The sequence below is a fragment of the Lupinus angustifolius genome, chromosome LG16 (assembly GCF_001865875.1).
Source record: "Lupinus angustifolius cultivar Tanjil chromosome LG16, LupAngTanjil_v1.0, whole genome shotgun sequence".
Taxonomy (NCBI): domain Eukaryota; kingdom Viridiplantae; phylum Streptophyta; class Magnoliopsida; order Fabales; family Fabaceae; genus Lupinus; species Lupinus angustifolius.
In genome coordinates this window covers 1672435-1699787 of record NC_032024.1, presented here as the reverse complement: position 1 = coordinate 1699787, position 27353 = coordinate 1672435, and the positions used below count along the sequence as shown (strand labels likewise).

Genomic DNA, 27353 nt, shown 5'->3' with positions numbered 1-27353 from the left:
GAGACATTTGAAGTAATCGAAAAATAAAGATACTATTAGAGTATAAGTAACATAGGGTTTAAGACAGAGAGGGTTTAAGCTGCTTCCACTTTTGAGACAAAACACACACAAAATGGAAGCAGCTTTTGAGGACGACGACTTCGGCGAGCTCTACGCCGACGTTGAACTTCTCAACGCCACCGTCGACTTCGCCAACCACCACGTTCAATCCAAACCTGAACCCGAAGCAAAGAGTTACGTTCCCAACCTTAACGACAAGGACCTCGTCGACGACTCGGTTTATAACGAGTTGACTCGCTCTGTCGCGAAGGATGATTCATTTGCGAGTGATAGTGATGATGATGATTTGAAAATTGTGTTGAACGATGATGAATGCAATGATTTTGCTATTGCTGTTGGTTGTGATGATGAAGATGCGGATGAAGACGGATTGGTGAGTAAGAATGAGGTCAAAGGTGGTTACGGTTCCAGATTTTTTCATCATAAGGTGCTTCTCTCTTTTACTCAATTAAAGTTTGTTGGAATTCAATTCAACTACTGTTCTAAATTTTGTAGAAATCATAAGCTAAGACATTAGATTCTGTTAATAAATGGAGTGATGTTTTGATTATTTTTCATTTTTGCTAAATATATATATATATATATATATATTTATTTTATTTTTCAATTAAAGTGCTATTGTTATTTATTTTTTAATTTACTGATTGGCATTGTACTTACCAGTGTTTATTTATGGATTGGACCATTGGGGTTGTTTATTTGAATTGTGATTGGTTTCTGTAGTACACGAGGAATCGAGGAGGATCGATGTTTGTGAATAATACAATGGTTAATAAGTCCATGGGGACGGTTTCATCCTTAAATAGAGGCAGGTGGAATGGTGATGCATGCTCCCAGCATCTTGCATCAAGCCCCTGTCATGTTAATCGTATCTATTCGGGAAATTCGATGGTGACCCAGTGTGGATTTGGATCTTTTCTTCCTTGGCACTGGTCAGTGGATGCATTTTGATGTACCTCAGTTTGTATGCCATTTCAAATTGTTTGGTAAACTAAACATTCAGTTACTACGCTGTATGTTATGGCAGAGTTCACTGTAATAGTGAAATTTGCAATGACTATAGCATTTGTAGATCTTATTTTCTATCCTGAGTTTTGCTCCTCCCTTGCAGGAACATATTTGATGTAAACATTGATACATTAGAGTCGAAGCCATGGAGGGTTCCTGGAGCTAACGTAACAGATTACTTCAACTTTGATTTTAATGAGAATACTTGGAAGCTATACTGTTCTTCATTGGTAGGTATATTATATCATTATTGTTCCCAAAAGATCTTATCTTATGGATTTTATGTGATACTAGTTTTTTGTGTTTCTCTAGTTAGATTATAGCATAAGTTACCCAATTATTTTGCTAATAGTACTGGAATTTCTGCTACTATTTTGTACAATGGGCATTACACACTAGGTTATCTGTTTAATGTTTTGTTGGTGATATCATTTACACTTAGGTTTAATTGGAGTCTCTTGTGAAATTTAACTGAAAAGAATCTTATACGTAAACTGTACACAGGAGCAACTTTGGCGAACATCCGTACAAACTGGTATTCCTGTTGACGAGTCTGCGAAATGGAATCAGGTCTGTAACAATCTATACATTAAAATAAAAATTAAAAAATGGGTAGTAAGTTGTGCTATTACTGTGAAGTCTCTTGTCCGATCTTGCTGACCTGGATAAGTAATTTCAGGAAACCATGAGAGAGCAAATTTATCAAGTTGTATCAGGGAGTCTGTCTAGTCCTCCATCTGATTGTGACTTGGTATGCTTATGTTAAGCATTTAGCCCTTGTTACTTAGAATATTAGGGTTGTTCATGTGTTAGGACTCATCTTATGTTAGTAATCTTATTAGGATGTGGCTTTACTACTTGCACTATGCTAGTTCTTGACCTAGGTTATTGCTTAAATAAGTGTATACTCATCCATAGTAATATCCAGAGCTTCTTTTCCCCTTTTCAACCTCTTCGCATAAGTTCAACACCTTTTTGTCTCCCTCTTTTGATGTTTTATTATCTTTGAGTTATATTCTTATCAGTTACATGCAAATATGAGCTATGCTAACTGATATATGATAATTCAGCCAAAAGGCAGAGCAATTCTGGTTGAGAACAGCACGGTTGAGCGCCAACCATCCATGGATGCAAAGCGTCCACGCAGTAGGGATTCAGATGTTATTATACAGGTGTGTGCACACTTAAAGTTTACCACAATTCTTGTTCTGTAGCTGCCTTATGTCTTTGTACTCATTATGCTTGATTTCAAGCAGATCAAGGTGCTTGAGTCCTCTGATGATTGTTCTGGTTCTGGCAATAGCATTGCAATGGACGCATCATTAGAAGGGGAATCTGTTGTAGGCAATAACAAAAATATTCTCAATTCTTCCAGTGAACATGATGACGTGCTCTCTGAAGATCAGTTGGAAGACGTGAAAAAGTCAGAGGTCTCTTCTGTCCAGGAAAGGTAAGCTGTTCATTAGTCAGAGATCTCTTGTTTGCAGATGACTTACAATTTTCCCTGTCTATTGGAACATTAGTTTATTGTTCAAAGTTCCTCATGTTTTTTGGTTTATTAAATTGGACCTTGTGTTATCAGCGTCACTTAACTTCTGTGGACTTTAATTTTCACAGAAATGGCCCGGCTCTTGGTGTAGATGAAGTTAAGCATCAGGATCAAGCAGACCAATATTCAGAAGATACTTCACAGGTTGCGGGGACAGAAATAAATGTAGAGAAAGGCATTGTTGTAGGCACATGCAGTGCTGATCCATGCTGGATTGAATCAGAATTGTCACTTGGTAATCAAGAACTTAGCTTGACTACCTATTCTGATAGTGATTCCGATGCAACAGGAAACAGTGTACATGATGATAGTGAGAAAGGTCGTAACTCTTTAAGAAGGCAATCGGTGAATTCTGTCAGTGACATGAAAGAATATTTGCCACTTTATTCTAATAACTCAAAGAATGACAGGTTCAACAGAAAACCAGCTAATGCACCTTATCATTCAAGAAATGGAGGTCCATTAAGAAAGGAATGGAGCCATCAAAGTGGTGGAATCGATTCTGGTTCTGATTTTAATAGGCACATTGAAAATGATAATGCTGTTTCTGCCATCCGCATGTCTAGTACAAGGGGCCTGTCTCTGTCGGCCCATCAGTTTGTTCATCATGACAGCTATAAAGAACGAGTCCAAGATTTTGGCAGTCGTAAAAGAAGAGATGTTTCATATAATCGGGAAACACAACAGTCCTGCTATTTTGACGGTGAAACATTTGTTGATGACCTGGTTCAGATAGCACGCGCTAAGTATTCATATCGAGAAGACCGAGAAAGTTTAAGGGAGAATACGAACCGATATGACAGAAGAAATGTGGACGAGAGGAATCATTTTTTTGAACCAAGATCTCCAATGGAGCATAGTGAAGGCAGAGAGAGAGATTGGTATCATGCTGATTGGGGGTACTCTGCTGATGAGCTAAGTCCTCACTCTTATAGGGAGTCGAGGCAGTTTCTTCGAAAACATCCATCTTTTCCTGCTAAGGGGAGGGATCTTCAAAGGAGAAGAACAAATGAAAAGTCCAACTTCCGAGACGGAAGTTACAATGATGATTTTTATGAATGCGAGTCTGAGTTTCCACACATTGATAGAAATTGGGAAAGATCTGATCGAAGGGGCAGACATCATGACAGGCCCTCTTTAGTTTCGGATAACTTGTGTTGGAAAATAGAAGACAAGTGTCCAAAATACACACATCAACAGGCTTCAAATTATAGGTATCGTAGAGAATCTTCTACAGATTCAGGGAGTAATTATGTGCACGACACAAGAGTTAATGAAAATTTTGGGGATTGTAGGAGACATAAACATGCTACAGAAAACAGAGGCAGTGACTGGCCTTGTGGTTATACTGATGCTGCTGAAGATGAGGATTTCATAATTTCTCCTGTGGAGGAGTATCAGTTTTACAGGTCCCCGTCTGAGGTGCTTAACTGGACTGAGGACGAAACTATTTATAGGTATCGTGAAATTCAAGCAGCATCTCTGCATACTGTGGTGCAAATTGATGACAGAAAAATGCAACATCATCAGCTAAATATACCAAGGAGAGGTAGTGAGAACTGTTTAAAAGGAAGCTCTAAGATTAGGTTCAGAGGTAAGCATTGGCAGGCAGTGCAAAGATGCAGGAAATCAGTTGACTTCGTTAATGGGGAAGGAAAGGTAACATAGCGGAAACTATGGTTAAGAACCTGTACTGCTGTATTTATATGAGTTTCTCAAAATCTGACGCTGTATTTATAAGGGAAACACAAAACTCCCTTAAATTTTAACTGTTGCTGAAATTGGTCCCTGCATAAAAATAATTTTAAATTACTAATAGGCAAACAAGGAAACTACTTCTACCAGACTCGCAACAGTAGCAATATAAGCCCACAACTACAACAATGCATGTTAGCAATAAGAATTTAAAATTAGTAATTACATAATAATGAAATGCATGAGTGAGTATTTTTCATTTTTACTAATTTAAATTATCTTTAAGAGGTAATTAGGAAGAAAAAATAGTTCATGGTGCCTATTTCTCAAAGACATAAAGTTTATAGAGGCTCTATGCACTTTTCCCTTTATTTAAATGAAGTGTAGTTCTTTAAAATGATTTCTGAAGCAAATGATTGGCAGCTAGAAGGTATATATCATTGGTTTGTTGGTTGTCTAAAAAAGGTGGTCACTTTGTAGTACCCTCATTTTCATGCTTCGATGGTTTCAGTCTTTATTCATACTTCTAGATCTTGCATTTTTTGTATATCTCATAATTAGATTGGTCTAGAAGCATTTAGCCTAACATAAATGCTTAACTTGAAGATGTTGTATACAATATTGCATTGAACTGATTTCTAGCAGAGGATAACTTCAATGACTATTGTATTGTAAAATGTCTTTATATTTACCTTTTGATCAAAGCTTGAAAGAAGGTGGGCAATACCTTTTCCTACCATGCTTCCACTTTAATGGTTTGTTACTGCATATGAGCATTCTGTTAGTTTCTACTTTCATTTACATACTTGACACTGAAGCTCTGCAATTTCTCACACTTATCACACATCATTCTTATTTTGTTAATACATTATTACTGCAAGCTTCCATCTTTTTTTATTTATAAGATTTGTTGATATTTTCTTGGTGTTTGGTTTAATTATAAACATGTGATGTGTCCTTGTGATTGATTCTGCAGTCTTATGCAATAAGTTCTGGGGTCTTGTGCAATGGCAGGCTTGAAAATGTGGATCGGGTGATTATTGCTAAAAAGCGGAAAGCTACAATGAGTTTTGATGAATCTCATAAGAAACGGCTTCAGAACCATCAAGATAAAAGGCAGGAAGAAGACTTGAATATTGAGGAAGGTCAGATTGTAACAGAAGGATCATACAAAAAGGCTTCTGTATCCAGAAGAGATATTTCCGAAGGTGTCACACCAAATGACAGTGTAAAGAAGAGAATGTCACAAAATGATAATAGTTCTGACCAATTAATAGGGGTTTATGACAACCAAAGGATTCTTGATTCATTAGCTAAGATGGAGAAACGCAGGGAGCGCTTTAAGCAGCCAATCACAATGAAAAAAGAAGCAGAAGAGAATTTGAAGTCCAACAATGACTCAATAATAGATGCAGGCGAAATGAAGCAGTATCGGCCAGCTCGAAAGAGGCAATGGGTTGGTAGTTAAATTTTCAATTACGTTCATCTCACCAGTTGGAAGCTGCACCCCCTTTAGCACCTCATTCACAAAGCAAATGGCTAATTCAACGAATAGGTGAGCCTCGACACAACGATAAGGTTATTGCTTAGTGATAAAGAGATCACAGGTCCAGATATTGGAAATAGTCTCTCCACCTTCGAAAGGGTAAGACTGTATGCATCTACCTTCCTAGACTCCACTAGATGAGAGCCTTGTGCATTGTGCTGCCATCTCTCTCTCTCTCTATGTGAGTTTATTGGGGTTGATAATTTTTAAGGTTGTTTGGGGCTTGAGTGTCCTTCAAGATATATGGAAGACCCTGCAATTAGGGAATTTTGTTGATCAAGTTTTTGGTCCATTTTGCCCCCTTGACAATAAAATTGAGATTATAGATGTTTATTGTCTTTCATTGACTTGCAATAGAGCCTGATTGGTCTCATAGTTTTGCCGAACTCATTGAAAGCTTTGTATTTTGAGGATTGTAAATAACCCTGAGATTGACTAACATTACATTTATGAATAATCAAGACAGTTTTTCAATGTCTTAGAACTCACAAGTTGAAGAAATATATCCCTGGTTGTGTTAAGAAGTGATAGGTCAATGGAAGAAAAGCTTCTAAAACTCACAAGTTAGAAGGAGTGGTTGGGATTATCTATACACCTACTTACAACATGCTACTGAATTCGTTGAGAAATATTACTGTTACAAAAAAAAATCCTGATTCAACTATCTTAGTGGCATTGATGATAATTATGTGGATGATGAAAGGGGTTATATTAGGATGCTTTATTTATGGGAGTGATGTAGTTTCTTCTTTGTATCTTTTTAAGGTGTGATGATTCACTTGTGAGGCTTGGATGAGAAAGTTTTGTTTCACTACAAGATTGAGGGTTGTTTGTGTGTTGCTTTTGAAGGAGAATGGATAAAAAGAAGGCAAAAAAAAAAATTACACTTTTGAGAGGTTTAATAAGAATATGGATGTTCATAGGTGATGTAGCTTAATCTATTTTTAATTAAAAAAATGATTCTATTTTCACTTTAAAATCATAAATGTTGTTTTTTCTTGTCACATGTCACCATATTAGAAAGTACTGACCTCTCCGGTAATAGAGAGGATTTAGACTTCTTTTTAAAAAATCGAGTCTTTGAACTTTTTTATTTGTCTGGATCGAAACCTTAAAATTTAAAGCACAAATAAAAAATGAGAAGAAAAGCTCCCATGCAAGATTGATCAACATACCATCACATCATAAGCTTTGTTGTAATCAGAATTTATGAACTGGAGCTTGGATGGCTTAGTGATAAAACAATTAAAGAACATGTTTTAGGTCAACTATAATAGAAAACAATTTGCTAATATCTTATATATAAATACTTTTGCTTATAAAAAGTACTAGATTTAAGAATAAAACCAAATGTTTTCAGACCTCACATTTTAGGCATCCCCTTGACATGACCATGAAATAGGTGATTGGGCCATATGTGCTTGAGTGTTTTGTGACTTTTGGGACTTAAATGTCATCTCAAGAATATTTGGGGACCCTCCAAAATTAGATACACCCCCTTTTTGAAGAAAAATCAAAGATACCCTTAATATAATGCTTTTTAAGTTGTTCATATGTTGTGATATTACTTGCATATGCTAATATTTTCACATAGGGTTGTAACATGCATGTTTGATAAGTTATTTTATTAACAATTTATATCCCAGTTTCTTATCTTTATATCATATTAAATCTCTCTACAATTGAAAATGTTACTGTCCCCAATAGAACTATTTCTCGTTATCTTAATCCTTAATTGATACTATTTTCCCACAGCTTGTTTTGTATAATGTAGCCTATTGTTAAGAGTTTATGTGATAATAAGTTATGATGTTTTTTAGTGCACTTTTATTTTTATTGATGTGTTTCATATATATTGATTTTTTTGTTCCAATAAGCTTCTTTTTTAAATAAATAAAATCTTTATTTCTTTCAGCTATAGAGCTAAATATTTCCTTTGCTTATATTTCATGAACTCAAAACATCGTTTAATTTCTATTCATCTGGATAGTAATTTGTTTTTGCCTTGAATGTATAGTTTAATTTTTTGAGTTTTTATATGTTTCTTATTTTTAAGTCACTGTGTTCATCTCAATCATTGCTTTTCTAGATTAAAAAAAATCTTCCTCGAATCCTTCTTTTGAGTTCATCTTCTTCATGTTACATTTTCTCATTCTTAATATATATCACATTTCTCATCAATTTTCTTGATAGGCCATTATATATTTCTTTTTATTATCACAATTAGAAAATCAATTAAAGTTTTCCCTACCAAACACAACTCTCCATTAATTGATCAATGCACTTGCTGATTTTTATTTGTAGTGAATATCATATATAACTCATGTAAATAAAAATTACAAAACAATACACTAATATAGGGAATGATAAAGATTCACACAAAAAGGAAGAGAGATTTTGAACTTAGAAGTTTAATTATTAGGTCAACCTAGCTAGTAGTAGAAAGCTATCCATGAAGATTATACCTAAAAATCTCTAGGGTCAACAAACACATTCCCTACTTGTCCCTTCACCAAAACTTCATCTTTTTCTCCTATTTGGCTTGAAAGTTTTTTACTATACCAAAGATCATCCATGCATGACATAGAATCTGTTTGAGGAACATATTTTGTAAGTGGATCACCAAACCCTAATTCAGTTATAACCACTCTACAATCCTTCATGCTCTCTCCCAATCTTGATGTGAATCTCCATATTGATTCCATGAGTTCCCCAAGGTTCTCTCCTTCTCCATGGAGTCCATAAAGGAAGAGAAACCCAAAAGGGTTACACAATGACTCACTTAGGGACATTCTCAAACAAGGGAAAATTTTCTCTCTTGCATGATTTAGTGTTGTATGAAGAAATCTCAAAGGTTGTGACTTTTTAAGTTGAAGCTTATAAGCTTCACAAGTATTCCATATGCTAAACATGACCCATGATGAACTTGAAGTTTCATTGGTAATAATAGTATTCTCATTATCTACCATTTTCATCAAGTTGAGTTTATCCTCATCTTTGAAATAACTTACCCATGTACCTAAACTTAGCTTTTCCTTCAGAATAACATCCATGTCTAATAGATACAACTCTTTGGACTTCAAGGTTCTTCTGTATAAGGAAATTGCTTGATCTATATTCACTTTCTCTATTTTGATATCCCTAGAAATATGCACTATAGGGGTGCTAGTTGGAATTGGATGAACAAATATGAAAAGTGAACTAAGATTCACATAGTTGCATTTGATGGTAAATAGGTTTATGGATGCATCATTGTTCTTTTCAGTGGCTAGGGATGCATACTCAGCTCCATTTCTCAGCATCCATTCTTCAACTGAGGTCACAAGTTTTAGTGCAACCCCTTTTCTCCTGCACATGAAGTAGATCAATACTTTGTACTAAACTTATCATTTAGTGTAACATTAACAAAGGTTATTAGTTTAAGTTGTTACACAGAGTTACATGAATGATTTCATTATCGGATTGCATGGTTAAGAAGCCTAAAACAAATTATAATTTTATTGAGCACATTAATTTCCTAATACAAATTATAATTTCTTTAGATTACTTAACCTTTACCCTTCAAAACAATCTTATTATATCTTAATAACATGCATCAATATGTGTGAACTTTTAGGATTGAAGCATGGAAAATGCAAGGACTTATTTCCCCCTCAATTTTAATTTAGAAGAACCAAGAACTTTTCGAGTTGAAACTTGTAACCCATCTTTATAAAATTCACCTTATATTTAGAAGTACCAAGGAAAATGATAAAATACACATGATTTGATTAATTATAGACTCTAACACTATGTTAAAAACTTCTCCATCATAAGATAAAACAATTAATTGTGTAATGATTTTTGTATATCTAAATTGTACACTCATTATTATAGACAGATAAATGAGATAAACCTAATGTACTTTGTCAAAAACTCTACTCTAGCCTCTAAGCAATTAGGTCTAGGTGCATTATATTACTTTATCATCTCTGATGAAGTGAAATTTTGCATCATAGTCAAGTTCCAAATTTGGATCTCATTAAATAGAAGAAAATGGGTATTACCTGTGAGAAGGAGAGACTCTAAGGCCTAGTATGCAACCCATCTTGAAAAATGATTCAGAAGGAGTTCCCATACTCTTAATGCATCCTCTAACCACTCCTACAAGCTCCTTTGTTTCAAGAATCTCAGCTACCTATAGGCCATTATATGAAGAACAAAATTATAGTAAGAAATCTATAGTAGCTAATCATGTCATATACCTATTTGGAAAGTAGAACAAAGACTATGGACAATGTGAAGAAATGAAGATTCTTATATTGGATGAAAGGATCCATTTAGTTATAACATCAAGACAAGTTTTTCATTGTGGATTTTGGAAAGAAAAATAGTGTAAAGGGAGGATAAAAAGGGAAAGATATTATGGTTACCCACCAATGTAACATGAAGGGGGTAGAACCTAATCCTAGATAAAGGGTCTCCTACCATGTTGGTGAAAATGGAGACCCCCTTTTTAGTCCCAATCTCACAATTCTTCTCAAGCTTCTCCACTATCTTAAAATCTTTATCTTCATCAAATTCTCTTATTAGAACCTTGCTCTCTAATCTTCCCTCCATTTCTTGTCTTGGCTAAATGAACAAAGGAAAAAAATAATGTTATGAGTGTAGATCTTTCTCTATTTGGTTCTATCCCAACTAATTCATATTGCTTCCTTATATATGGCCAATAATTGTTAGTTCTCTCCCTCCCCTTTTTTCTTCTTATTATATTGTGTTAAAATGTAATGTTGGATGTTAGTTGAATAGATGAGTAGATAATTATTTATAAGACTTGGGTAAACTTATTTTATGAGCTTAGCTTTTGAGATAAGTTTAGATATAGTTGTAATTGAATATGATATCAGATTTACCTGGATGATGGGCTTCTATACATAATAGATATTTAATATTGCAAACTTTACACTCAAATTAAGTTTAATTACTAACATGATACTCCACTTATTATGATGTTAGGCCACTTATAATTAGATGTTCAATCCACTATAAAATATCAACCCTTGTTGATGTTAGACCACACATACATATCTAATCTTACAAAGTTGATAACTTCACATCTATGATGGCAAACTAACCCTGAGAGAGTGAGAGATATGTTAAAGTTATTGAACATATTTTTCTATTGTTGTGACTTCTGTTACTACCACTTATTACTATTTTGCAGCACACAACTTGATGCATCCGTTGAAAGTAGCATTGTCCTATTACTTATTTTATAACAATCGTTTTCATTGGGTTAGAAATACAAGTATGATATCTACACGAGTTGGACCACACTCAAAATTTGGAAATGATTTTTCATATTTTATTCAACTTTGTCACTTCAAAAATATGTACGTAGCTGTTGAAAAATAACATGGCATATTGTCCTTTATGATACTCCTACGGAGTCATATGATTTAATATAACCTATGCATGCATAGGTACATAATTTGATGAAGTGCTCATGAACCAAAAACGTTGGTGCAGTTTATTTCTTATTTAAACAATAGGTTGTGAAATAAAATGGTGATAAAGTGCTCATATTTTTGCAGATAAAATCATGCCAAATGAGTTTTTTTATTTTCAATTTATTTTGCTGACTATGCTTTTGTTTTAAATTAAAATAGACTTAAATATGAATTTACTCGTTATATTTATAAGTTGTTTTCAGTCCATATGTTTTCTTATATTGTGGAACAAAAATCTGATTTTAGTTACTGTCTTTCATCACCTATTATTTTATTTGATATATCCATTTCAATTATTTTAATTTCCAATCTTATTTCTGAATGTCACATTTTTTTATAAATTCAAATTTTCACTCCGAATATTATGTGTATGTTCGATTAATACTTATAAATTCAAATTTTTATATTTCCAAAAGATATATTTTTGCATACAATATTTAAAACATAAAGTTTCATAAAACTAAAATAGAAATAATTAAATTATAAATTCAATTTTGCGATATAGTTTAGTGTATTTCATAGTGTTACAAGCTTTCTATTTTCTTTCATTTTTATATAGAACTCATCTATTAATAAGGCATTAGTCTAATGATATAAGGTCATATTAGATCCTCAAAGCCGATAGTTTAATTCTTGGGAGCGACAGTTAAGAGTTAAAAAGGACAATTAAGAACCCAAAAATAACAACTTTCATATACAAAAAGATTAGGATAAGATAAGAGTAATGGTGGAGGAGGCAAATACTGAAATGAGGGAAGGTGTGAGCACGTGATTAGGTGTGAATGGAGGAATATATAGGTTAATAGGTTAATAGGTATATAGCTCAATAACACTCTTTATCTGCAATATTCTCTCCTCTCTCTCTTGTCACTTCTTCTTCCCTCTTTTTTATTTCCACTTAGTCATTCACCTTATAATTGCTTTGTCCTACAATCTATACGGCACATATCACCTTCCATTGCACTCTTCCTTTTATTATTAACACAATTAGATAGTTTTTGTACGAGTATCTTTTCTGGGTAAGTAACTAATCATTTTCAGGTTGCATGGTTGTTCTTCTCAATAAATATCATTCTCATGAGTTGAATTTTTAATATTTTGATCATCCTAAGAATCTAACTATTTAACCAATATCCCAATACCATCTCTCTTTTTGTTAATTACAAAATTAGGCGAGTTGGGTTTTAGGGTTTATCCCGAGTATAATATTTATATATTATTAATGGAAATATTTATAATACTTTTTCAAGAGTGAACGATGATTAAATGATAAATGATAACAGTGTATAGAACATTTTTTTACCAACTAGACTACCTTCATTTAAAACTAGAATTCCATTCAACTTTTAATGCTTGAACTTTTATGTCAGCACCTTTTCTACTTGAGAAAATAAAATTAATTCTTTAAAAAAATTAAATGAATTTTGTATATGAGGAAGTGAAAAAAAAAACTCTAATTAATTCTTAAAAAATTACTTTAAAACTATTTTTTATCACAAATTTTAAGAACATTATGGTTGACCATTATTTAAGATTTATAAGAACTACTTTCAAACTTTCATTTTTTACCAGAGACTCTAACATTCTCCCAGTGTAAAATTTCATGAACTTATTTAGTTTTTTCCATGCTTAAATTGAGATAACAAATGACAGAAAATACCATGAAACATGGAGTTATGGTAATGTCAGAGTTTCAAATTTCTGTTATGGCTTTCATCAGATGAAAAAAAAAGTATCATTTCTGAGATGGATTTGGACAGTTGTGCACATTCCAGAGAAGATCTTGCAGAAAATTCTGTATTCTGAAACAGTTGCTTTATAAATGAGTAGTCTATTTCAGCTTATATCCAACACAAACTAGATCTTGCATGTTGTGACTGGGTAGGAACTAGCTTCTGCTTTTCACAACCATGTTTCTAAAATTTTGCTTTTTCTTTCTCTTGAAAATTAAGAAAAAAATGTAATATATGTGCATCCTATTATATAATTAGGTTTTTCATCATATTAGATTTTTTGAAGAGTTAATAATAATCAAATACGAATGATGAATGATATAATAACTTTTACAAGTTAATATATATACTTTTTCTCTTAAAAAAGTGATATTAAATATAAGTGTGTAATGAGTTAAGTAGTAGAATTGAATAGCTATAACCTAAAAAGGTCGATTTTAAGTATCATTGCAAGTCTTGTCTAGATGATATCCTACATAACCAAATTACATAAATAAAAGTATCTTATAATCTATTAATTAGAATTTAATTTTCACATCTATACCAAACGTATTAAATATACACCGTTTATTAAGAAAAATACAAAGGATTTAAGTTAGAGTGAAGACTTATTTAGGTCTTTTATGATTTTGTGTATACCAATTTGATCTATAAAGAATTAAAAGACACAAAATAATTCCAAAAATATCAAATGTGGGTCATTTCATCATTTTTTATAACCTCATATTCAGACTATTTTAATTCACATTTGTGGTCTAGGACTAATGTATATTTTTTATTTTTTGTTACATAGAAATATGGTACATTTATATGGACCAAATTGAATGATAGTAATAATTTGTTAAGGCTTAAGGAAAAAAAGAGGAATTACCAAAAGTAGGGTACACATAGCTTGGGTTAATATTTCTATAAATTTACATCCTAACCGAATAGATTAGGCTGGATTGGCTTGGTTGGGGTCTTATGTATGTTGGTTTAAGAACCCAAACAAAACTTACCCGTTGGTTAATATAAGTTGGTTTGGGTGAATATATGAGTCCTAGGCTAGGACATATGTCCAATGATTTCAGTGTAGCAGGCCACTAGGGTTCACAAGGATGTCGAATTTGAAAGAGGGAAAGAAACATGGATTATGTCCCATAAAGACTGAAGTGGACTTAGATCACAAATTTTTGTATTTGTATGGTGATATAAGTTGATTATATCAGCAGATAAACCAAAAGATCAATAGTTCAATTCTAGATAACGACATTTATTAAGAAAAACAATTATACACCTCGAACGGGTAATTCCTTCCCCATAAAGTGAAAGAGTATCATTCGTTATACCCAAAAAAAACAAAACCATACATGAACTAGTCTAGATTTTTTACTCTAACATAAAGTATAAGTTAGCTTGGCTCCACAGGAAATGATTTAGCCTGACCGCACCTTCTACTAAAAAACACAACATTAACAAAGAGATAAAGCCCGGAGGAAGTAGATCCAAAGGACCAGCTTTTATGCATTTGACCACCTTTTTTGTGCCAAAAAGGTTGCACAAATAATACAAGTAAAAAAAAAAATAGTGAATAAAAGTAAAATTTAACTATTATATCTCACTGACAAAAAAAAAGTAAGACATGAATATATGACTACCACTATCTACTTATAAAATGATAACTTTTTATTGGAATATAATTAAATTCGTAACACATGCTCTAAAAAATACAATGACCAAATATTAGTATTATTAGGTGTGGTGAGGTTGTCTACATTAATAAAATATTGATATCTAAATATTTCCTAATTATTTTGCATATGATTTTTTTCCTTTTTTGTCTTTAGAAATTAGACTAATTTTCATTTAATTTAATATCCTTATTATGGCTTCTAACAATTTCATTCATACATGTCAAACTACTTAAGACACAATTCCACTATATTTTCTATATTATGAGCTATCCCAATTTTCTCTCAAATCTATTCATTTCTAATCATATATTGTTTAATACATTCTTTCATCCAACAATATTTTTATTTCTACTATATTGGCTTTATTCTCATGCCCATATTTTATCGTCTTATATTCAGTATGAGTCTTATAGTTGTATAGTAAAATCTTCTTTTGAACTAGGAACATTTTTCTATCACATACACTACGTCTTTTCATCCACCTCCATTGAATCATATGGCTGACATATCCCCTAAATGATTGACCCAATACAATAGAGTTTGTATATTCCTTGCTAAAATTACACCATATATTTCATCTTACTTCGAATTATGCAGAAGTTATGTGGATATAAAATTGATATCCATATTTCTAGCTTCTCATTTAATTCTTTTAAATTTTCTAACTAGACAATATCATTCACAAAGGTCATGCATTATGGTCTTGTTCAAATATATATTTAGTAAGCACATACAATACTAATGTATATAGGTATGTATTCAAAAACAGTGTCTTATATTCTCACACCTGTTTTGAATACATCATACATAATACATATCCTTGATTGTTCGAGCCAATCCAAATTCTTTTCTTCTCTACGACTTTCACAATATCTATATAGTATCATATATAGTATACTTGAAACGAATTTTGATTTAAAAAAATACACAGATGCAGTCATTTATGTGGCGTTCAATACATGGCGGGTCATTTTTATCTAAACCACATTTTGCCTTTGGAATTACGGATTACAAGTTAACACCACAAAGACAGCAGTGTAAAGAAACACTCCAAATTTAATACTAACACCACAAATATCCTATTTAATTAAAGAAAATGGATACTAACATGATAACAGTAATCTCAAAAGTTTTCTTGCTTTTCTAATTTCATGAACAAAATGATAAAAGAAAGTTGTATTAACCCTCAGCAGGAAACTATCCCATGATTAGCCCCTAGACCAACGTTGAATAAGTACTGCAAGTGGCATGAGGGCAGGACATATAGGGAACAGAAAATGTCTCCCAAAAGATGCAGTTAAAGAAATGACAAACCAAAAAAATAACCAAACACTTGTTAGCTGACCTGACATGCTTTCTCATTTCTCCTTATGACTGCTACCAATAGACTTTTGCTCAGTTAGCATTTTCAGAACGTTTACCAATGCCTGCAAACGATCCCATATGCTGAGCCCATACAGTGCTTCAACCAGTGACTCCTGAAATTCAAATCCATTTTCTGCTACAGGATACTGCAACAGATAGAGACACCATATCAGTATGGTTCAATTCATGGTGAAGCGAAATAATGTGACTGTGAAAGGTTTTTTGGACTGACCTGAATAGGTTTGGGTATCTTGGTTTTGATGAATGGCCACCATCTATCTTCAACAACTGCTTTTGCAAAGCAGCATGCTCGCAAACCTTCCACACCACCAAATCGTCCAAATCCACTGTGTTTCACACCCCCGAATGGCAAGGACTGGAAAATCAGAATGTATTGAATTAGGAACATATTCTGGAAGTTTGGCTAAAAGTACTGTATACTTGTAATAATAAGTAAAAAAAGACAAAAGAATAACAATTCATTATTTTAAAGCATGTAATTGTTTATGATTGACAAATAGATATATAAGGTAAAGCATGATTGCTTTTAAATATGTATTTGATGGCATGGGAAACGTTACTGAAAATTAGAATTAGAAAAGCAATTGTTTGTTTTTCATGAATAAACCAGAAGTTGGTCCATAGCCATATTAGCATACTCCACCGTTTGAAATATTTCATTGGCCAACTCGTTAATCAGGCCATAATCAGGGGCACCTCCTAATTTCTGAGCAGTTTCTCTCTCTTGCAAACCATAGGTCATCATATCATTACTACTATACACATGTCCCTTTCGGTTGAAGCTTTTTGAAGATAAAATAATTAAGATAAAGTTACCTGACACATGTACGTTGCTGCAAAATCATTGACTGCAGCGACTCCACAATTTATCTGTGAAGTTATCTCTCTGGCACGGCTCTGACTGCCTGAGAAAACAGCACAGCCAAGCCCATATTTCGAGTCATTTGCGAGCTTGATAACCTCTTCATCAGAGCTAAATTTCATTATTGGCATGATTGGTCCGAATGCCTAGATGTCATCAAATTGCACAGATGTAAGAGGTTGCTATATGATAAAAGCTGGAAGGAAATTCTCAAATTTAAATGCGTATTTGCAGTACATATATCATATATGACATGAGACACAGTAACCCGAATTTCAAAATCTCCAGGGCTTCTAGTCTATATATTGACATCTTTATTTGTTTACAAATATGTGGACAAACTGGGTTATAAGTGAAACGCTTAAAATTGAACAATTAACACTAATAACAAAAGGGTAACATTTATGTATAACGAATTTAGGACGACTTTAATTGTCCCTTTAGTTTTTCACTTTTTTGTCATAATTTTTTAGATGTATGTATAGATAAAGATGAAAAGTAAGTGATAGATAGAGATAACTTCATTTGTTGCAAGAGAAGGTCAAATATTAGTAATACAAATAACATGACTCGAATAAAAGTGAAGGGTCTAATGTTGTATAGCAGATAATATAGCATGTTTTACTACCTCTTCTTGCATCAGTCTCATGGAGTGATTCACATTCACAATCACAGTTGGGGGAAAGTACTGATCAACTGCGTCTTCACCAATATGTCCAAAACTTCCACGAGCAATGATTTCAGCTCCTTTGTCTAAAGCATCATTTACAAGGCCTTCAAGCTTTTCAGAATGTTCATGCATGCATAAAGCTCCCATATCAAATTTTCCAGCAAGAGGTGGACCCTGCAAGAAAAAATCAACTTAAAGGCTTAAAAAAGGAGTTCTTAATACTTAAAATAGTTTTGAGGCAGCGTGAGGCACGAGGCTATTCTACATTACTCGGTGAAAATTGAGTTGCTAGTACAATATAAAATGGGTGGCTAGTGCACAAAGCTAGGTGGGGAATGCAATATGTGGAATTTATATAAATTCTTGAATCCTAACCCTTTAGCTGCTTCCTCCTAATTATATAATCACGAATGCCAAATTCCCAGTGCCTATTGTTAAGAAAACTATCATTTCAAAAATGAATGTTTGTGTTTTTGTGTGTAAGCATGCCATAAGTAACTTTTCACCTGTAAATTAGTAAATTGTATCATTTTGCTATATGTCAACAGTTTGCAGTTAAAAATCAATCTGAAGATATAGAAATGCATATACAGACCATAATATAAAGCTATACGTCAGTACTTAATTGATGCAAATTATTGATTTACTCTTTGAAGCTTTATATAAGTAATGCTCCCTCAACTGAAAGGAAAGAAAAAGAGATGCGCAGAAGTTCAACATAAATAGAGGACAAAGCAACGTATCATGAATCATGAATGTCACAGAATTTCATAATAAACCAGAACAGATAAAAAGATAAGCATAATAAATTGGCGAAATTGCAAAAGGTAACAATTACGTGCAAGCACATGTATGTGATCACATAAATCAGAGGTCCATGTTGACTTTAAAAGAAAGTATAGAAAGTTCCATGATAGCAAAACATATTTTACAATCAAAATTTTGTAAACGAACACTTACAGCTGTAACAGATTTTATGATTTTGGTAATTTTACTGACAAAAGATGAATAAATGTTCTTGTGGACATAAAATCGTTCAGCTCCAGCACAGTTCTGTCCACTTGACTGAAGAACAGCTCTGACAGCAATTTGAGCAACCTATATTCAGCAGATGAACGCATGTTAAAATTGGCTCTCAATAACAAATATTTCAGTAAGTAGAACATTTGCTAACTAAATGGCAAGCAATAACACCCAAGCCTTTGGAGATCAGAAAATCTGGAAGGGATTTATACATGGTCCACATCAACATCTTCACAAACAATAAATGCATCTTTTCCACCAAGCTCTAGGGTAACTGGTATAAGTGTGTCAGCCGCACTTCTCATTATCTGCATAAAAATGCAATATATCAGCAGAGCACATAGACTTCTTATTACATGGAAATTTAGATGTCATCTTAGAAATAACATGTTTACAAAGAGTAGAAAATAAATCTGAAGTATCCCCTACACATTCTGCTTATTCACTACATCATAACTTAAGAGGGTAGGCGCATTCTTTTAGCGGCAGAATACAGAATTGGGCTGAGTAAGATCCTAATACTACTAAGTTAATTAAACGCTGACTCTCCGTCCTCTCTGGAGTTCCTTTATTAAATATCTACGATGCATAACATATAAGAAACTATTTCAAAGCAATAGGAATGAAATTGTCAAACTTATGAATTATGACACAATTCAAAAGTGAGATGACAAGATGAAGCAATTTGATAGACAAAGGAATCATACCATCTTTCCAACACCAGGCGATCCCACAAATATTACTTTATCAACAGAAGATATTAGTGCTTCGCCAGTTTCAGCAAACCTGGTAATAAAGGTCCAATAAGGCCATAGATGCAGACATTACTGTGGAACAAAAGGGAAAAGGACAGGTACGAAATAAGGCCCTACCCTGTTATCACCTCTACAAGGTCCTCTGGAGCTCCGATGGCAGCCAGGGCTGATTGTATGATTCGGAAATAAAAGCATCCAGACCAACTTGCATGTTCCGATATCTACAACCAGAATCACAAGGATTTAAGTCAAATTGAAAAAAAAAGAAACATAAATTAAATAGCAACTAGTATGAGGAAGTATACCAAATTTTAATATCAGTTTGTCATGGAATAGAATATAATGTCTTTGACCATTGAAGCATAATAGTCAACTGTGTCTATTCTAAAAAAGATATGATACATCCATAAGATGAACACTTGTAGCTGTAGATGGTAGATATTATGTGATTGTATACCTTAATCACAATGCCATTTCCAGAAAAAACTGCTGCCAACATCGGGTTAAAAATATTGTGGAAAGGATAGTTCCATGACACAATGGCACCAACAACACCAAGGGGATGAAACTCTACTTTGGCTCTCTTATGAAGCATTGACCATCCTGAGGATCTGCAAGTTTTCTTATTTATCAGAACAAAAACAAAAAAGTGCCCATGAAAGTGCATTTGGAAAATTAGCAATTCTACCACAGAAATTTTATTTTTTATATGGAAAAGGTGATAGTTCCAATTTACCATAATCCGTTTAAACAAAGAAAAGTAGGGGTGTGAATGACATGAACTATTCATTAACTATTTGAGCTCGACTTGTTAAATGCTGAATAAAGCTCAAGCTCAACCTGAAATCTAGGCTCAACTATATAAATGAGTCAAGCTCAAACTTCGTAAGCTTGACATTGAAAGCCCGTACACTAGTGTGTATATATACAATCAATGGAAAAAAATGCAATTTTACATAAGAAAATGTATAAGCAATAATTTATATATTACTTAGTAAATTTTAATTTTATTTAGTGAAATGTAATCTTCTATTATGCTATTTATCACTATTCTAAGTGCAATTTTCCTATCAGTCTTTCATTCTCGTTTTATTTAATTCATCTTTTAGCATAAATATGCCTATCAATTATCAAATAATAATTAATAAATTAAAAAATACATCAAGTAGAAATGTGATAAAGAAAATAATATAGATGAGCATATCAAGCTAAACTTCATATTTATTAACAAGACAAAACCAAGTTTTAAATTTAGCTCATTTAAATAAATGTAACGAAATTGAGCTACATATTTTTTTATGAATCAAGTCCAAACTTCAAGTGCTCAACTTGGCATCACGCTTTTACACCCCTATAGAAAAGAGCCACTTACTGGGATAAGGAAACTTATGGTGCATGTGCTTAAAAAAGAAATATAGGTTTAGAACAAATATTGTGTTTTATGGTCTAAATGAAGACACAAAAATATATTTAAAAAAAATTGATTGAGGTGAGTACCTGAACTCAGGCTTTAGCCACTTCTCACCCTCTGACAGTAGCCACTTGATCTTCTCACATGTTGTCATTATTTCTCCTAAAGATGCATCTACCATTGTCTTGCCAGTATCACGTGAAGATATTCTAATAAAAGAACATGAATTAGAACATTTTCAAATTTGTTAGTAAGAATGTAAAACATATGCAATAAACACAATTCAGATCTATTTCAAACTAACGAAAAAGACACCAGGATATCTAAAAACAGAAGACAGTTGAACAATTCATAGAATATCACAAGAAAAATACTATATAAGTTCAAAAAAAGTAGTAACGCTTAAAGTGTACTCCTATGTTCTATGACCATGGATAAGTTCTTACTCGCATATAAGTGCTTGATGTTTAATTATATACTTCAAAAGTATACGCAAAAATTGGCGTCTTTGCTTGAAACTGGTCTTTGCCCACATTTTTTGTGCCTTTCGTACTTTTTCAACTTGCTCCCTGACCTATCCACACATGCAACGTAGTTCAAGTTAATTTTTGTGATACCTTTATTTCTGAATTCTGTCAAAACTAGCAACCAACATTTTATGAACACTGTGCAATAGCATGCTCCAGCATATCAATAATATATTTTATGGCTTTGTTAGCATTTCATTAATGTTTCTAGAATGGTCGGAAATATATGGTTCAATTAGAGTGCCATGAGGAATATTACTTTATCTCTAAAACTAGAAGCAGGATATGCTCACATCTATTAGGCATGGACACCTACTTTTGGTGCCGTATCTGACATGGACATGCAAATGACACCTGTGTAATATGTATACATATGCCTATTAACAAACTGTTTCCAGGTAGGACACACGAAGGACACAGTGAAAGACATCCAATTTTATTTTAAAAAAACTCAGTTGCCATTTAATTTTTTCACACAAAAAAGTAAAAACCAGTTATATAAATATTACCTTAGGACATATTTTAGAAAACATAATAAGTGAGTATTCATTGGGAATTGACGTTATTCATGCACATGAGTTTTATAAATGTATCGATTTCCCATCTAAACTTACTTATAATGGGTTTCTTAAAATGTGCCCCAAGGCACACATTAGAAAAATCCATATACCTATTTATGATTTATCCATTACCCAAGTTGGTTTAGGAAATGTTTCAGAAAATGTCAACAGAAATGATGTTGAATATTTTCTGGGAGGGAAGCACTAAGTAGAAAAGTTTAGCACCATATGACATTATCAACGTATAGCTTGAAGCTTTTCTATATTATGTTACAAATTATGACCATTTTTCCTAAAATTTCAATTATATATATAGTTAAATTAATCCTTTGATCCTTATGGTTTCATTTTATTTTCAAATAAATTCCTATATTATTAACTCCGCATACGTTTGTTTGATGCTATACATAGTCGATCCTAAGCCCAAATAAAAGATAAATGTTGTGTAAGTAGTCGACAGCAAGCGGAAAACATTGTTGAATCATATGATCATATATATACCTTCAATTTTAAACATTGTTGAATCATATTTTTAAGTTTTTTTTTAAATGGTTCCTTGCATTTGAATAATTTTTAAATTAAATCTTCATCAATTATAGGATTGTAATAAATGCTTAAAACACATTCTAGCAGCGATCCATTCATTTTTTTAATGTATAGGGACCTAATTTTAAAAAATTAAGCTTAGCAAATTACTTTAAAATTTGTTGAAGTATGAGGAATAATGAATAGTGTACAAACACTCTACACAATCTCAAAATGAAAGTTTAGTGGAAATCATGACATGTAAACTTTTCTTCAGCACACAAATCATTAGTTTATCAACACACAAAACTGTGATTTCTGCCTCTTAGTTTTTTATTTGGCTACCATTCTTTATCGGTGAAGATTTCTAAGTTTCTTATTTCTGAATATCACACTCAAACACTTTTAAATACAGTCTGCATTTTGAAATATTAGTTGCCACTTGCCAGCTTACAAAATAGATACTAAAACTATGGTTGTAGCCATTAGTTTGCTATGTTTGGTAAAAGTACCTGATAAGCTAACTAGAAGCTTATAAGCTAGCTTATTTCAATAAATTACGAGTTTATAATTTCATATTTGATAAGCCACTTGAGGTAGCTTATAAGCTTTCATTTTACACCTATTAGTTATTTTATCAGCTAATCTAGTCAAACAGTTCTGATTCAGTCAGCTACATTGTAAGCCCTCAACTTTCCACTCTTAACTTACAATCCTTGATTAGTCCTCACAATTAGCTATAGTCTTATGGAAACATAATCTCACTGACCTCATCTGGAGTCAATGCAGGAACATATCCCAAATATTTCATGGTAGCAGGTTCATAGCACTGAACTTTCTTCCCTGATTGCTGTGCTGTTCCCCTCGGAGGTACCTGAACAGGAATAAATCATCAAGAAAACAACATCAGCCAGATTCGTCTAATTCATTTTTATCAAATATCATAAGATCCAGGGATTCACAGTGCTTCACTCGAAGGAAGTTAATCAGTTCCTTAAACTGCATCGAGTTAACACCACATGCGTTTTCAATTAAGAAAAAAACTAAACTCGAATTATAAATTTCTAACAGAAAAGCAAATTGCACTGATCGTGTAAAACGCAGATAAGAGTATCAATAAAAACAAGTCACAACACAGCGATTTGCGAACTTTCAATTTCAATTGAAAATGCAAAAACAACAGTATAGAACAAACTCACATATATGAAGCTGTTTTCAGATGCTTGATTTCCATCGTCCAACACTGCGATTATAAAAATTGACATTACATTATATTCACGGTGGCAGAAATCATTACGAAGTGAGAGAAAGAGTACCATCGGAAGTGTCAACGTCGATGGAAGGAACCTTGGGAGGAATGAGTAAGAGAAGGAACTTGCAGATAGCGAAAGCGAATGCTAGAACAAGCAAGGGCCACCAAAACGCCATTGCAGCTTCGCAGATCCAAAGCGAGCTTCGTTAGGGTTTGAAAGAAGATTCTAGAGAGTTTGTTAAGGACAGTGATGAAAGAGGGAGAAGGAATCTGGTGAAGTTTTGTTCATAGTATTCACCATTGGGAATAAACAAAAGCAGCCAAAACAGATTTTAAAACTTTTAATTTTATATTGAACCGATTTTAAAACTTTAATTTTCTCAATAATAATGGTTCTCTTATATTCCAGAATCATGAAAAGTTCAATAGTTCAATTTCAATTCCCGTTAGAGAAATTTGTTGGGAGGGATATCCATGAATTTCGAAAGAGATTAGTTCATTACCTAAGGGGATAATATCATTGTAGTACAAAAAAATTAATTCTTTTGGAGTATGGTGTTCCTCCCAACAAATATTGAACTTTGACATCCCACCTTAGGTGAAGATTGTATTGTGACCCAACTAGTTTGAGTGGTACCTGAATTTGAAAACGATTTTAGTTTGCCTTCTAAACTAAATGAGTGGTTGAACCACTTTAAATTGAGAAATTTAAATTCCGCCATATTAAGCTTGAGTTAATTGGAATAACCCGAAAAGTAAACTTGACGATTTACTTAAAATTTAAAAAATGGAACATTACTATAAAAAAAAATCAAAATCAATAAATATTTAAAAATATCATTATTAATATGGAATAAAGATTTGTAATCTAAAATCATCTCAATGTTAAATAAGCACAAATGTCAATATTAATAAATCTTCAAAAATTTAATTTATAGATTTAGCAAAGGATTTGAGAGAACTAATCTTTGTTGATTAACATGAGGAATGACACTTTGTGTATAAATGTATAGTAAAACAAGTAATTTCATTCATGAATGGAGCTCCTAGGAAGACATTATTAGAAGTATGTCTATTTTGAGGAGGGGGGAATTAAAGGATGGTGATCATTTATCAACTTTGGATCACATGTAAATTAGTGTCATCCCGCAAACTTTGTGAAAAAAATGCTGAAATAAAGTCATAAACACATGGTTATTATTCATGATGAAATCCTATATATTTTCATGCACAATTCACACCAAATTCACCCTCAAGCTTAAATCTCATTTTCAAACAATAACCCATTGTTCTCTTGTCTTCGAATACAAAGTAACAACAATGAAGATCAACAACCAAACCTTATTCTCCATAATCCTCATATGTTTTGCTCTAGCTGGCAAATGCATGTCACATGAGAAGCCACCACCACCATCGTCACCAACACCATCATCATCATCGTCACCAACACCACCATCGACATCAACACCATTGACACCATCGACTTCAACCCCATCGACTTCAACACCATCGACCTCAACGCCATCGACCTCAACACCAACTCCATACACACCATCAACATCAACACCAACTCCTAACACACCATCAACATCAACACCAACTCCTAACACACCATCAACACCAACTCCATCAACACCATCACCATCAACAAATAATGGCAGAAAAACAAAGACCTCTAGTTCCTATTACTCAGAGACAAGTGATCAATCCTCTGACACTCCATACATTGATGCTCCATCTGGGTCACCATCTGCAACAAAAGGTGGTAGTGCTTCCTTTGGTATCTCATCATCCTTCTCTGCTTCTTTCTCAGATTACCTTAAAGTAAAACGTGGTGACAAATCAAAGATCAAATACAACCCTAGCCTTCAACAAATATGTAGCCGTACACACCATGCAGACGTGTGTCTTGCCACAATCTCACCATTGCTCAAACACAAGTTTGATGCTATTCATGTTCTAGAAGCTTCCATCATAGTTTGCACGCAAAACTTGAAGGCCATTGTAGCAAGGATTGAGAGACATGTTGTTGGGTCACATGTAATTGCTACTTCATTACTCATTGATTGCCAGAAACATTATACTAAAGCTTTGATGAACCTTCATAAAGCATTGAAAGCTATTCATGCTAGAAATTTTGCTTTAGTTACTAAGATGCTTAGTGCTGCAGTGGCTGATGTTTCAACTGCTGAAAGCAAGATTGTGGATTTGAAGGTAAATATTTTCAGGGTTGAATACTTCAGCTTTGTTAGTTTCACTGCCAGCAATTGCCTCTCCATTGCTTCTTTGGTTCCAAATTAAGCAATGTGTGCATAGACCAAAGTTCCTTCAACACAACAATATATGTTCAATTTATTTTTCTTTTCATTTTTAAGATCGGCATAACGGTAAAACTGCTTGCCACGTGATCCAAAAGGTTATGTTTTCAAATCTTGAAAACAACTTTTTTATTTACGAGTATATGTTTGTATACATATACTCTCTTATGATTGTATAGGTATACTCTCTTCTTCTTTTCATTTTTTGTTATATACTAAAGTAGCACCCTGAAATATAAGAGGTGTTAAATAAGTCATTCTCAATGTATAAGACACAATTGTATGTAAGTGATTATTTTATTCAGTTTATCAATGAAGGTTATCCACTTGAGATTTGGCTAATTTGAACATGATTTTATCATTATATGTATCAAACTTTTAATAAATTACACTTTTTCACATACTTTTGTCTCTCAAGGCAAGCACCATTGCTCAGTTCCTTCCATTTTTCTCCTTTTTATGTTCCTTCAATTCTTTTTTTGTGTGTATATGCTCTATCAAGTCTATAACACTAATGATGCATCTATTTACTTAGTATCTTAAACTATGAGTTTTTTTGACATTAAATCAAATTATCTTTATTTTTAACTTTTTCATCTTTTATTTCTATATTTCAAAAAATACATCTAAAAATAGAGTGACAACTAATGAATATTACAATTTTGTTGTTAAAATAAACATTGTTGTTTTCCACTATGATCTTGAAGATTACAAGTATATATGGTTATTACAATTTTGTTGTTAAAATAAACCTTGTATGTAGTAACTTGTAAGAGATATATAAAACCATGCTTTCTTATACTAAAAAGGAAATTGCTTGAAGTCTTTGTGGTCAATATGCAAAAATATACATGAGCCACGATTACATATTCCAATCACATTAAAATTCATATTGTCTGTTGTTTCAGAATCTGTGCTGCTATAGTGGACCCTTTTGTTGTTGTTACTTGTTAATAATTTCTAACTCATTATTTAAAAGCATAGCCTAGCTTATGGTCGAATATATAACATTTATTCTATAAAATATGAAACTACCTCTCTTCCACTGCATCTAGTTTAACATTAAAAATTATGGATCTAAGGAATCTTATTGACTTGCGTTCCGATGCAGATTGCGGTCATTGTGGTGTGAATTATTTTGTGAACAAAAATATATTTTTGATATCAATGCGGCCTGATGCTGTCAAAATGCAGTCCAATGTCGTTGCGTTGAAACCATTGCTGTCGAATCACTGTGATTCAGTATCACAACCGCAATATTGCGACCGCATCACGTGATGTGATCCACAACTTGAAACACTCATATATATA

At 32.9% G+C, this 27353-nt stretch overlaps 3 protein-coding genes across 4 annotated transcripts; 1 reads left to right on the top strand and 2 right to left on the bottom strand.

The window, feature by feature from the left end:
* LOC109330016 (FIP1[III]-like protein) lies at positions 79–6336 on the top strand. Its single transcript, XM_019563971.1, has 9 exons — positions 79–487; positions 784–992; positions 1172–1298; positions 1573–1638; positions 1748–1819; positions 2139–2240; positions 2325–2518; positions 2686–4276; positions 5289–6336. Exons 1-9 carry the CDS (start codon positions 113–115, stop codon positions 5778–5780), a joined length of 3228 nt encoding a protein of 1075 aa, XP_019419516.1. The 5' UTR covers positions 79–112; the 3' UTR covers positions 5781–6336.
* On the bottom strand, positions 5394–24037 carry LOC109330017 (aldehyde dehydrogenase 22A1-like). Of its 2 annotated transcripts, XR_002105613.1 has the most exons (15): positions 23789–24037; positions 23672–23715; positions 23242–23346; positions 21307–21434; positions 20947–21069; positions 19907–20060; positions 19567–19670; positions 19402–19480; positions 18907–19002; positions 18632–18769; positions 17630–17845; positions 16956–17147; positions 16351–16494; positions 16015–16264; positions 5394–5405 (listed from the first exon to the last, which is right to left on the bottom strand). XR_002105613.1 is itself a non-coding variant. In XM_019563972.1 (14 exons), exons 1-14 carry the CDS (start codon positions 23898–23900, stop codon positions 16112–16114), a joined length of 1788 nt encoding a protein of 595 aa, XP_019419517.1. In that variant the 5' UTR covers positions 23901–24037; the 3' UTR covers positions 15817–16111. The 2 variants fall into 2 exon arrangements, 1 of the variants encoding a protein (XP_019419517.1); XM_019563972.1 differs by lacking the exon at positions 5394–5405 and having other exon boundaries at positions 15817–16264.
* LOC109330018 (probable N-acetyltransferase HLS1-like) lies at positions 8270–10590 on the bottom strand. Its single transcript, XM_019563973.1, has 3 exons — positions 10275–10590; positions 9905–10035; positions 8270–9206 (listed from the first exon to the last, which is right to left on the bottom strand). Exons 1-3 carry the CDS (start codon positions 10455–10457, stop codon positions 8324–8326), a joined length of 1197 nt encoding a protein of 398 aa, XP_019419518.1. The 5' UTR covers positions 10458–10590; the 3' UTR covers positions 8270–8323.

Coding starts and splice junctions, on each gene's coding strand:
- LOC109330016 (XM_019563971.1), top strand. CDS start 113: ATGGAAGCAGCTTTTGAGGACGACGACTTCGGCGAGCTCTACGCCGAC. Junction 1,299..1,572: donor AGCTATACTGTTCTTCATTG/GTAGGTATATTA, acceptor AACTGTACACAG/GAGCAACTTTGGCGAACATC. Junction 4,277..5,288: donor TCGTTAATGGGGAAGGAAAG/GTAACATAGCGG, acceptor TTGATTCTGCAG/TCTTATGCAATAAGTTCTGG.
- LOC109330018 (XM_019563973.1), bottom strand. CDS start 10,457: ATGGAGGGAAGATTAGAGAGCAAGGTTCTAATAAGAGAATTTGATGAA. Junction 10,036..10,274: donor ACCCCCTTCATGTTACATTG/GTGGGTAACCAT, acceptor AATGGCCTATAG/GTAGCTGAGATTCTTGAAAC. Junction 9,207..9,904: donor AGAGTCTCTCCTTCTCACAG/GTAATACCCATT, acceptor CTTCATGTGCAG/GAGAAAAGGGGTTGCACTAA.
- LOC109330017 (XM_019563972.1), bottom strand. CDS start 23,900: ATGGCGTTTTGGTGGCCCTTGCTTGTTCTAGCATTCGCTTTCGCTATC. Junction 21,435..23,241: donor CTGCATTGACTCCAGATGAG/GTCAGTGAGATT, acceptor ATGTGTGGATAG/GTCAGGGAGCAAGTTGAAAA. Junction 16,265..16,350: donor AGATACCCAAACCTATTCAG/GTCAGTCCAAAA, acceptor TATCTGTTGCAG/TATCCTGTAGCAGAAAATGG.